The sequence below is a fragment of the Salmo trutta genome, chromosome 10, assembly GCF_901001165.1.
Source record: "Salmo trutta chromosome 10, fSalTru1.1, whole genome shotgun sequence".
NCBI classification, from domain to species: domain Eukaryota; kingdom Metazoa; phylum Chordata; class Actinopteri; order Salmoniformes; family Salmonidae; genus Salmo; species Salmo trutta.
The window spans coordinates 37961656-37974670 of NC_042966.1; the positions used below are offsets into that span (position 1 = coordinate 37961656).

The window sequence follows — 13015 nt, forward strand, 5'->3', positions numbered from 1 at the left end:
CGCCAACTCCTGGACAGTCTGTGGTGCAACGTGGCGTTGGTGGATGGAGCGAGACATGATGTCCCAGATGTGCTCAATTGGATTCAGGTCTGGGGAACGGGCGGGCCAGTCCATAGCATCAATGCCTTCCTCTTGCAGGAACTGCTGACACACTCCAGCCACATGATGTCTAGCATTGTCTTGCATTAGGAGGAACCCAGGGCCAACCGCACCAGCATATGGTCTCACAAGGGGTCTGAGGATCTCATCTCGGTACCCAATGGCAGTCAGGCTATCTCTGGCGAGCACACGGAGGGCTGTGCGGCAACCCAAAGAAATGCCACCCCACACCATGACTGACCCACCGCCAAATCGGTCATGCTGGAGGATGTTGCAGGCAGCAGAACGTTCTCCACGGCGTCTCCAGACTCTGTCACGTCTGTCACGTGCTCAGTGTGAACCTGCTTTCATTTGTGAAGAGCACAGGGCACCAGTGGCGAATTTGCCAATCTTGGTGTTCTCTGGCAAATGCCAAACGTCCTGCACGGTGTTGGGCTGTAAGCACAACCCCCACCTGTGGACGTCGGGCCCTCATACCACCCTCATGGAGTCTGTTTCTGACCGTTTGAGCAGACACATGCACATTTGTGGCCTGCTGGAGGTCATTTTGCAGGGCTCTGGCAGTGCTCCGCCTGCTCCTCCTTGCACAAAGGCGGAGGTAGCGGTCCTGCTGCTGGGTTGTTGCCCTCCTACGGCCTCCTCCACGTCTCCTGATGTACTGGCCTGTCTCCTGGTAGCGCCTCCATGCTCTGGACACTACGCTGACAGACACAGCAAACCTTCTTGCCACAGCTCGCATTGATGTGCCATCCTGGATGAGCTGCACTACCTGAGCCACTTGTGTGGGTTGTAGACTCCGTCTCATGCTACCACTAGAGTGAAAGCACCGCCAGCATTCAAAAGTGACCATTCAAAAGTGACCAAAACATCAGCCAGGAAGAATAGGAACTGAGAAGTGGTCTGTGGTCACCACCTGCTGAACCACTCCTTTATTGGGGGTGTCTTGCTTATTGCCTATAATTTCCACCTGTTGTCTATTCCATTTGCACAACAGCATGCGAAATTTATTGTCAATCAGTGTTGCCTCCTAAGTGGACAGTTTGGTTTCACAGAAGTGTGATTGACTTGGAGTTACATTGTGTTATTTAAGTGTTCCCTTTATTTTGTTGAGCGGTGTATTTGGCTAAGGTGTATGTAAACTTCCGACTTGAACTGTAAGTCCATGATTTTGGAATGAGATGTTCGACGAGCAGGTCTCCAGCAACGTGTGTACATCACGCATCAGCAACGTGTGTACATCACGCATCAGCAACGTGTGTACATCACGCATCAGCAACGTGTGTACATCACGCATCAGCAACGTGTGTACATCACGCATCAGCAACGTGTGTGTGTGTGTGTGTGTGTGTGTGTGTGTGTGTGTGTGTGTGTGTGTGTACATCGCGCATCAGCAACGTGTGTGTGTGTGTGTGTGTGTGTGTGTGTGTGTGTGTGTGTGTGTGTGTGTACATCACGCATTTGATTTGTCATGTTTCATAAACAACAGGTGCATACTAACAGTGAAACGCTTATTTATGGGTCCTTCCCAACAAGGCAGAGAGAAAAAAAAAACATAAATAATAACACAATTAATAAATACACAATGATTAATGATAACTTGTCTATATAAACGGAGTACCAGTACAGAGTCCGTCTGCAGGGGTACGAGGTCATTTAGGTAGATATGTACATATAGGTTGGGATAAAGTGACAAGGCAACAGCATATATAATAAACAGTAACAGCAGTGTATGTGATGAGTCAAAATAGTTTGTGCAAAAAGGGTTAGTGCAGACATTCTTGGTAGATATTGACTCTTCAGCGGTCTTATGGCTTGGGGGTAGAAGCAGACAGAGTGCCTGAAATGGAAACGAATTGCTTGATGTCTCAGTCAAGGTACTGTAGCTGAGAGTAGTCTGTAATCACAGGCTTTTACTTTGAAAACAACACTAGTCATTTGAATCCTCCTTGTAGTTCCATCATTGATAACTAATAAAGCTCCTCAAGTGTTTTTTTTTTTTTCTTCTTCTTCTGGTTCCTTTCTGTAATCAGTCTACACACAGAGGAAAGAGAACAGATCAATGGGATCTGTTCCTCTTCTTCATCATCTCTGAGTAATTAGGCTCGTTACAGAAAGCAGAGACCACGGTCGCACTGTGTAGTGGTTGTAATCTGATGGCTAAACTATGGTGGGGGTGGGGGGGGATTGTTACACAATCTCAGAGAAGAAACACATTGAAGTGTTGTTAGGTTCTAATTCTCCGATTTAAATTAAAAAAACTCCACGGACACTATCAAAGCTTAACCAAGTTTATTCTTCCCAGAGGATCAATACAGCTGCATTAGACTAAACATGTTTCCACCAACACAAGTGTGTGTGTATATATACTCCAATTTAGACACTCCTCCTTCTCTCCAGCCCTTACATCTTTTATGGTTGGACAGGAAGAGGAAGTGATGAATAAGTATATATTTCATATTCTCAGAACCCAACAGTGTCTTCACACAGCATCTCTGACTGTCCTTTATCATTCTGAGGGAGGGAATTAAAGCTCCAGGGTAGCAGTGTGTGGACTGGTAAATGTGAAGCTGAGTATTTGCAGTAAACATCTGTTTGCATTGCTTTAATGGGTACTGTAATGGGGTTGACATTTCCGTGTGAGCGTCTCCCTAATGTGAGCTTAGAGGGTCAAGCCTCACAAGTCTTTTTATGTGGGATATTTTTGTAAAGTTTTCAACAAGGATTTGTGTGTGTGTGTGTATGCCTTTGTCTATATGTTGACGGCTGTTGTGTGGATGACAGTTTTCACGACTAGTCTGGTTGTATCTCTATGGTAACAAAGGATGAACTCAATTGTCCTCGTCTTAGGCTGATCTCTGTATGTGTCATCGACATCATAAGCGACTAATCCTACTTTAACTCTGCTTATATCGGCCATTTTCTTTTAATAAGGCAGGGAATTAGTGCTCCGTTGTTTACTACTCAATGTATGCTGTGAGTCAGAATGTAGAGTGTTTATATGTTATTCTATGTACAGATTTTCTACACTGATTTAGCTGCTGTCACCTTATTCTAGTGCTACTCAAGATGACACATACAGTACATTTAGGACTCCCGCACCACTCCCGCAGCACTCCCACAGCACCCCTGCAGCTAAATGCAAATGTTCAGGTTGTTGTCGGCTTTACTTCATGCACCTAACTACAATACTAACCTTAACCATTGGCACACACACACACACACACACACACACACACACACACACACACACACACACACATACATACACCACTGTTCAAAAATTTGGGTTCACTTAGAAATGTCCTTGTTTTTGAAAGAAAAGCCCTTTTTTTTTTGTCCATTAAAATAACGTGAAATTGATCAGAAATACAGTATAGACATTGTTAATGTTGTAAATGACTATTGTTGCTGGAAACGGCTGTTTTTTATTTTTATGAAATATCTACATAGGCGTACAGAGGCCCATTATCAGCAACCCTCACTCCTGTGTTCCAATGGCACGTTGTGTTAGCTAATCCAAGTTTGATTTTAAAAGGGTAAACAACGCCGTGTACTACTCCCTTCACAGAACAGCACAAACTGGCTCTAACCAGAATAGAAAGAGGAGTAGGAGGCTCCGGTGCACAACTGAGCAAGAGGACAAGTACATTAGAGTGTCTAGTTTGAGAAACAGATGCCTCAGCAGTCCTCAACTGGCAGCTTCATTAAATAGTACCCGCAAAACACTAGTCTCAACGTCAACAGTGAAGAGGCGACTCAGGGATGCTGGCCTTCTAGGCAGAGTTGCAAAGAAGAAGTCATATCTCAGACTGGCCAATAAAAAGATTAAGATGGAAAAAGAACACAGACACTGGACAGAGGAACTCTGCTCTGCCTAGAAGACCAGCATCCCGGAGTCGCCTCTTCACTGTTGACTTTGAAACTGGTGTTTTGCGGTTACTATTTAATTTCCAGCTGTGGTAACATAATTGCAAAAGGGTTTTCTAATGATCAATTAACCTTTTATAATGATAAACTTGGATTAGCTAACACAACGTGCCATTGGAACACAGGAGTAATGGTTGCTGATAATGGGCCTCTGTACGCCTATGTAGATATTCCATAAAAAATAACCCGTTTCCAGCTACAATAGTCATTTACAACATTAACAATGTCTACACTGTATTTCTGATCAATTTGATGTTCTTTTAATGGCCAAAAATGTGCTTTTCTTTTAAAAAACAAGGACATTTCTAAGTGAACACAAACCTTTGAACGGTAGTGTATATACATACGTAACTGCTTAGATTTGTTTCTAGAGTCAGGGGACAGCTACATCCTACTGTATCTTATGTCTTCTCCCCATCCCCCTGCTCCTCCCTCCCTCTCCTCGCCCCGTCCCCATCCTCCTCCCTCTCCTCGCACCGTCCTCCCGCTCCTCGCCCCGTCCCCCTGCTCCTCCCTCCCTCTCCTCGCCCCGTCCCCATCCTCCTCCCTCTCCTCGCACGCTCCTCGCCCCGTCCCCCTGCTCCTCCCTCCCTCTCCTCATTCCGTCCCCCTGCTCCTCCCTCTCCTCAGTTTGTTGAGACCATTGGCAGCAAGCAGAGTGACCTGGACCAGTACACAGCAGAGGGCTACAAGAGTGCGCTGTCAGAGGAGAGGAGGAGGTACTGTTTCCTGGTGGACAGACAGTGTGCCGTGGCCAAGAACAGCAGCTCCTTCCATAGCAAGGTGAGATGTCGGACTCGCATTTTCATCTACAGGTTTCTGTTACCTTTTTATTCTCTCTTTGCAGTTAACCCTCAATAGCTAAAGCAGTGGATGAAAACCAACTAGTTCTCACAGTCTGACGTCAAAATTAGACGTTCATCCTTGTTTCTCAAACGTTACATTTCGAAGTTGTTCCAAACATTACATCAATTCGAATAAAATGTTGTTGGTCACATAAACGTGTTTAGCAGAAGTTATTGCGAAATGCTTGTTGTTTCTAGCTCCAACAGTGCAGTAATATCTAACAATTTCACAACAATACACACAAATCTAAAGGAATGGAATTAAGAATATATAAATATTTGGATGAGCAATGTCAGAGCGGTATAGACTAAGATACAGTTGAATAAGATAGAATAAAGCATATACCTACAGTTGAAGTCGGAAGTTTACATACACTTAGGTTGGAGTCATAACTTGTTCTTCAACCACTCCACAAATTTCTTGTTAACAAACTAGAGTTTTGGCAAGTCGGTTACGACATCTACTTTGTGCATGACACAAGTAATTTTTCCAACAATTGTTTACAGACAGATTTAACTTTATAATTTGTTGTATCACAATTCCAGTGGGTCAGAAGTTTACATACACTAAGTTGACTGTGCCTTTTTAAACAGCTTGGAAAATTACAGAAAATGTCATGGCTTTAGAAGCTTCTGATAGGCTATTTGACATTATTTGAGTCAATTGGAGGTGCACCTGTGGATGTATGTCAAGGCCTACCTTCAAACTCAGTGCCTCTTTGCTTGACATCATGGGGAAATCAAAAGAAATCAGCCAAGACCTGAGAAAAAAATTTGATTCATCCTTGGGAGCAAGTCTGATTCATCCTTGGGAGCAATTTCCAAATGCCTGAAGGTACCACGTTCATCTGTACAAACAATAATACGCAAGTATAAACACCATGGGACCACACAGCCGTCATATCGCTCAGGAAGGACTTCAACTGTATGAGATGAGTAATGCAAACATATAAACATTATTAGTGGCTTGTGTTCCAATTTTAACGTGGCTAGTGTTCCGTTATTGAAGTGGCTAGTGTTCCGTTATTGAAGTGGCTAGTGTTCCGTTATTAATGTGGCCAGTGATTTCAAGTTTATGTATACTAATGTTGAAACATTTGGAGTCACTTAGAAATGTCTTTGTTTTTGAAAAAAAACACATTTTTTGTCCATTTAGAATAACATCAAATTGATCAGAAATACAGTGTAGACATTGTTAATGTTGTAAATTACTATTGTAGCTGTAAACAGCAGATTTTTTTATATGGAATATCTACATAGGCGTACAGAGGCCCATTATCAGCAACCATCACTCCAGTGTTGCAATGGCATGTTGTGTTAGCTACAGCTTTGATACACCTGTAATGACCTTACCTTCTGGATGATAGTGGGGTGAACAGGCCGTGGCTCGGTTGTTGATGTCTTTTTGGGCTTCCTGTGACATCGGGTGCTGTAGGTGTCCTGGAGGGCAGGTAGTTTTCCCCTGGTGATGCACTGGGCGGACCGCACCACCCTCTGGAGAGCCCTGCAGTTGCTGTACCAGGCGGTGATACAGGATGCTCTCAATTGTGCATCTGTAAAAGTTTGGTTTTAGGTGCCAAGCCAAATTTCTTCAGCCTCCTGAGGTTGAAGAGGCATTGTTGCGCCTTCTTCACCACACTGTCTGTGTGGGTGGATCATTTCAGTTTCTCAGTGATGTGTACACCGAGGAACTTAAAAATGTCCACCTTCTCCACTGCTGTCCCTTTGATGTAGATAGGGGGGTGCTCCCTCTGCTGTTTCCTGAAATCCACGATCAGCTCCTGTTCATTTGATGACTTTGGATGAAAGGTTATTTTCCTGGCATCACACTCCCAGGGCCGTCACCTCCTCCCTGTAAGCTGTCTCGTCATTGTTGTTAATCAGGCCTACTACTGTTATGTTGTCTGCAAACTTGATGATAGAGTTGTAGGCATGCGTGGCCATGCAGTCATGGGTGAACAGGGAGTACAGCAGGGGGCTGAGCACACACCCTTGTGGGGCCCCAGTGTTGAGGATCAACAAAGTGGAGGTGATGTTTCCTACCTTCACCACCTGGGGGGCGGCCCATCACAAAGTCCAGGACCCAGTTGCACAGGGTGGGGTTCAGACCCAGGTCCTCAAGCTTAATGATGAGCTTGGAGGGTACTGTGGTGTTGAATGCTGAGCTATAGTCAATGAACAGCATTCTTACATAGGTATTCATCTTGTCCAAATGGGATAGGGCAGTGTGCAGTGTAATGTCAAATGCATCGTCTGTGGATCTATTGGGGCGGTAAGCAAATTGGAGTGAGTCTAGGTTGTCAAGTAAGGTAGAGGTGATATGATCCTTGACTAGTCTCTCAAAGCACTTCATGATGACAGAAGTGAATGCTACAGGGCGATTAGTCATTTACTTCAGTTACCTTTGCTTTCTTGGGTACAGGAACAATGGTGGACATCCTGAGGCATGTGGGGACAGCAGACTGAGATAGGGAGAGATTGAATATGTCCGTAAACACTCCAGCCAGCTGGTCTGCGCATGCACTGAGGACGCGGCTATGGATGCCGTCTGGGCCGGCAGCCTTGCGAGGGTTCAAACACTTAAATGTCTTACTCACGTCGGCCCGCAGTCCTTGGTAGCAGGCCGTGTCGGTGGCACTGTGTTACCCTCAAAGCGGGCGAAGGTGTTTAGCTTGTCCGGAAGACGTTGGCGTCCACGACGTGACTGGTTTTCCCTTTGTAGTCAGTGATTGTCTGTAGACCCTGCCACATAGTCTCGTGTCTTGAGCAGTTGTATTGCAACTCCACTTCATCTCTATACTGACGTTTTGCCTGTTTGATTGCCTTGCAGAGGGAATAACTACTCTGTTTGTATTCGGCCATATTCCCAGTCAACTTGCAATGGTTCAATGCGATGGTTCGAGCTATTTTTTGCGCGAATGCTGCCATCTATCCATGGTTTTTGGTTAGGGTAGGTTTTAATAGTCACAGTGGGTACAACATCTCCTATACACTTCCTGATAAACTCAGTCACTGCATTAGTAAATTCATCTATGTTGTTCTCTGAGGCTACCTGGAACATATCCTAGTTTGCGTGATCAAAACAATCTTGAAGCATGGATTCCGATTGGTCAGACCAGCGTTGAATAGTCCTTAGCACGGGTACTTACTGTTTGAGTTTCTGCCTATAGGAAGGGAGGAGCAAAACAGAGTCGTGATCAGATTTGCCAAAGGGAAAGCAAGGGAGGGCCTTGTAGGCATCCCGGAAGTTGGAGTAGCAGTGGTCGAGTGTTTTAGCAGCGCGAGTACTACAGTCAATGTGTTGCTAGCACTTTGTAGCGTTTTCCTCAAATTTGCGTTGTTAAAATCCCCAGCTACAATAAATGCGGCCTCTGGATATGTGGATTCCCCAGTTTGCATAAAGTCAGGTGAAGTTCTTTTGAGGGCTGTTGTGGTATCGGCTTGAGGAGGAATATACAAGTCTGTGACTATAACCGAAGAGAATTCTCTTGGGAGGTAATACGGTCGGCATTTGATTGAGATAGTCTAGGTCCGGTGAAGGATTTGAGTTCCTGTATGTTATTACCACCAGACCATGAGTAGTTAATCATAAAACATACAACCCCGCCCTTCTTCTTCCCGGAGAGATATTTATTCCTGTCTGCACGATGAACTGAGAACCCAACTGGCTGTACGGACTCAGACAGTATATCCCGAGAGAGCCACGTTTCCCTGAAACAGAGTATGTTACAATCCCTGGCATCTCTCTGGAAGGAGATTCTCGCCCTGAGCTTGTCTACTTTATTATCCAGAGACTGAACATTAGAGAGTAATATACTCTGAAGTGGTGGGTGGTGTGAGCGCCTCCTGAGTTGGACTAGAAGTCCACTCCGAGTACCTCTTCTCCGCCGGCGGTGTTTTGGATCAGCCTGTGGAATCAGTTCAATTGCCCTGGGGGGTATGAACAAAGGATCCAATTCGGGAAAGTCGTATTCCTGGTCATAGTGCTGGTGAGTTACCGCCGCTCTGATATCCAAAAGTTATTCCCGGCTGTATGTAATAACACAAAAAAATGTACTGGGATGATAATAATGTAAGAAATAACACATAAAAAAATATATATTCTGCAAAGTTTCCTAAGCGCTAGAAGCACGGCAGCCCTATCCGTCGGGGCCATTTTTCAAAGTGTTTAAGGTTAAGTTTATGCATTAACACAAATCTTAAGGTTATGGATTAATATCCACTGCTTTAGCTTTTGATGGTTGAAACAGTAGGGTCTACCACAGCAAGGTAATACAGGCACTTTCACTCACACCAACAGGTCTAGGGTTGCAATATTCTGGTCACTTTCTTGAAAATTCCAAATGAACAATTCTACCGTAATTTCCGGACTATTAAGCGCACCTGAATATAAGCCGCACCCACTGAATTTTTATTTATTTTGAACATAAATAAGTTGCACATGTCTATAAGCCGCAGGTGCCTACCGGTACATTGAAACAAATGAACTTTACACAGGCTTTAACGAAACACGGCTTGTAACAAAAATAAATAGGCTTTAACGAAACACGGCTTGTAACAAAAATAAATCGGCTTTAACGAAACTAGCAGTAAGCTTTAGTTGTCTTTTTGCACTGAGTCTATTCCTCACGCTGCTGTTTCCAACGTCTTATCATCGACTCATTAAGACCAAGCTCCCCTGCAGCAGCTCTATTTCCTTTTCCAACAGCCAGACCAATTGCCTTCAACTTGAAAGCTGCATCATATGCATTTCTCCGTGTCTTTGCCATGAGGGTGACAAAATTACTACCGTAATCAGAATGATGGGAAGTTTGAGAGCGCTCGATTTAATCTAAACAGTAAACTAAAAAGTTGTTTGACCTTAACCCGTTCGGCAATTTCATTGGTCTAATGAAAGCTTCATGCCGCCAAAAAACTGAGCACGTCACAGAATGTTTTTTTTTTTTTTTTTAATTGAAAGCGGGAAAAATCCATATATTAGCCGCGTCATTGTTTAAGCCGCGAGGTTCAAAGCCTGGGAAAAAAGTTGCGGCTTATAGTCCGGAATTTACGGTAGGTTGGAGGCTTCCCTCACAGCTTATTCCTTTTTTTATTGCAGGAATCATCCAACTCTGGAGTTTTACTGTTACCACAAACTGTTAACTTCTCCTTTCGGGACAGTTCATATACTTGTTTAGTCTGGCTTTAGCCATTGTGTCCAGTGGCTTTGCTTCAAGACTGCCAATCATGCCACGGCTGCTCTCACAAATCAATGCAGCCACCTAGTCTCTTTATTCAGGAGCTTTCATAGTCCAAGTCCTGGTTAAGTGGGCGTTCACTTTCTGCTCTTTCTGCTTTGTTTAACTCAGGCCTTGGAGCAAGGCTGAGAGACTGTGCAGTGGGAGGAAAGGAGGTGTAGAGGACAAAAGGACTGGAAGGGAAGAGGGTGAACAGTGTCCCACTTCCACAAGTTAGTGGATGTGAATCCCAGGGGGAGAATGTGTGGGCTGACTGTCTATAGACAATACTGATGTGCTGACACAGAGAGCGGGAGAGAAAGGAGGGGGAGAGTTTGTGTTTTGAAGCAATTTCGAAAGAAGCAGAGAATATTCTGTGTGAGGGAAAATATGGAGGCCAAGATATTGTAGGGAGACGTAGAAAGAATGAGTGACTGCATATTGTGTGAGTCGTGTAGGAAGAGGTGGGCAAGAGAGGACCCACTCTTCAGGTTCTCACCCCAGCTTCTCACCCCACAAACACACACACACAGAATAGTGGTACCCTCCATGTACAGTATCTCACAAAAGTAAGTACACCCCTCACATTTTTGAAAATATTTGAGTATATCTTTTCATGTGACAACACTGAAGAAATGACACTTTGCTACAATGTAAAGTAGTGAGTGTACAGCTTGTATAACAGTGTACATTTGCTGTCCCCTCAAAATAACTCAACACACAGCCATTAATGCCTAAACCGCTGGCAACAAAAGTGAGTACACCCCTAAGTGAAAATGTCCAAATTGGGCCCAATTAGCCATTTTCCCTCCCCGGTGTCATGTGACTCGTTAGTGTTACAAGGTCTCAGGTGTGAATGGGGAACAGGTGTGTTAAATTTGGTGTCATCGCTCTCACACTGCCTCATACTGACTGGTAACTGGAAGTTCAACATGGCACCTCATGGCAAAGAACTCTCTGAGGATCTGAAAAAAGTAATTTGTTGATCTACATAAAGATGACCTGGGCTATAAGAAGATTTCCAAGACCCTGAAACTGAGCTGCAGCACGGTGGCCAAGACCATACAGCGGTTTAACAGGACAGGTTCCACTCAGAACAGGCCTCGCCATGGTCGACCAGAGAAGTTGAGTGCACGTGCTCAGCGTCATATCCAGAGGTTGTCTTTGGGAAATAGACGTATGAGTGCTGTCAGCATTGCTGCAGAGGTTGAAGGGGTGGGGGTCAGCCTGTCAGTGCTCAGACCATACGCCGCACACTGCATCAAATTGGTCTGCATGGCTGTCGTCCCAGAAGGAAGCCTCTTCTAAAGATGATGCACAAGAAAGCCCGCAAACAGTTTGCTGAAGACAAGCAGACTAAGGACATGGATTACTGGAACCATGTCCTGTGGTCTGATGAGACCAATAAACTTATTTGGTTCAGATGGTGTCAAGTGTGTGTGGCGGCAACCAGGTGAGGAGTACAAAGACGTGTGTCTTGCCTACAGTCATGCATGGAGTGTCATGGTCTGGGGCTGCATGAGTGCTGCCGGCACTGGGGAGCTACAGTTCATTGAGTGAACCATGAATGCCAACATGTACTGTGACATACTGAAGCAGAGCATGATCCCCTCCCTTCGGAGACTGGGCCGCAGGGCAGTATTCCAACATAACAACACCAAACACACCTCCAAGACGACCACTGCCTTGCTAAAGAAGCTGACGGTAAAGGTGCTGGACTGGCCAAGCATGTCTCCAGACCTAAACCCTATTGAGCATCTGTGGGGCATCCTCAAACGGAAGGTGGAGGAGTGCAAGGTCTCTAACATCCACCAGCTCCGTGATGTCGTCATGGAGGAGTGGAAGAGGACTCCAGTGGCAACCTGTGAAGCTCTGGTGAACTCCATGCCCAAGAGGGTTAAGGCAGTGCTGGAAAATGATGGTGGCCACACAAAATATTGACACTTTGGGCCCAATTTGGATATTTTCACTTAGGGGTGTACTCACTTTTGTTGCCAGCAGTTTAGACATTAATGGCTGTGTGTTGTGTTATTTTGAGGGGACAGCAAATTTACACTGTTATACAAGCTGTACACTCACTACTTTACATTGTAGCAAAGTGTCATTTCTTCAGTGTTGTCACATGAAAAGATATACTCAAATATTTACAAAAATGTGAGGAGTGTACTCACTTTTGTGAGATACTGTATGTGACATACGTAAGTAAGGTAGCAGCAACTGTCCTGTGGTGATGGAATAAAGTGAAATGAAGAAGCAGGCCGTTGGTGTTGATCATCTCTCTGGCATGGAGCTTTAGAAACCACACTACCACCCACACTACATTACCTAGCAGATACTACCACCTGGGAGCTGAGTCACATACTGGCACCGCTACCCAGCGCACCAACGGAGAGAGACCAGGGAGGAACACTGACTGGTACACAGAAAGCAATAAGGTAGAAAACATGGAGAGAAACAGAGACAGATTTTAAGTAGGCTATGTACAGAGACCAAGAGTAACAACCGTAGATAAAGGGATTTGTCACACTCAAGGTGCGATCTAAAACCTAAATGAGTTATTCTGCTGTTCCCATAGGAAGATCCTTTTTTCAGGTAGAATCATTTTGGTTCAAAGTAGAACACTTTTGAGTTCCATGTAGAACCCTTTCCACAGAGTTGAAGAACCCTTTTGGAACCCTTTTTTTTTTGTAAGTGTTGTTTCTAAGGGAGTGCCGTTTATGAAGAATCCTGGCAACCCTGCTGAATATTACTTCCTGTCTTACACCCAAACCGCTTTAGTGGGTGGAGGTGGGGGTAAAATTGATCAGAGGTAAGCCAGAGCAGGAAACCCATAGCTGGGGAGAGAGCTGGTGGAGAGGCCTGGAGGCTACAGATGGTGTTGCGGGCCTTGAGTACTGTAATCCTGGGAGGGAGGCTGCTGGTGTACAG

At 44.9% G+C, this 13015-nt stretch overlaps 1 protein-coding gene across 3 annotated transcripts in view; it reads left to right on the forward strand.

Moving 5' to 3' along the window:
• The window catches only part of LOC115201684 (brain-specific angiogenesis inhibitor 1-associated protein 2), a 140111-nt gene that overhangs the window by 110432 nt on the left and 16664 nt on the right, over positions 1-13015 (forward strand). For all 3 annotated transcript variants that reach the window (XM_029765506.1, XM_029765505.1, XM_029765507.1), the window contains one exon: positions 4657-4809. In XM_029765506.1, coding sequence (XP_029621366.1) covers positions 4657-4809 — 153 coding nt within the window. The remainder of the gene's footprint in view (positions 1-4656; positions 4810-13015) is intronic.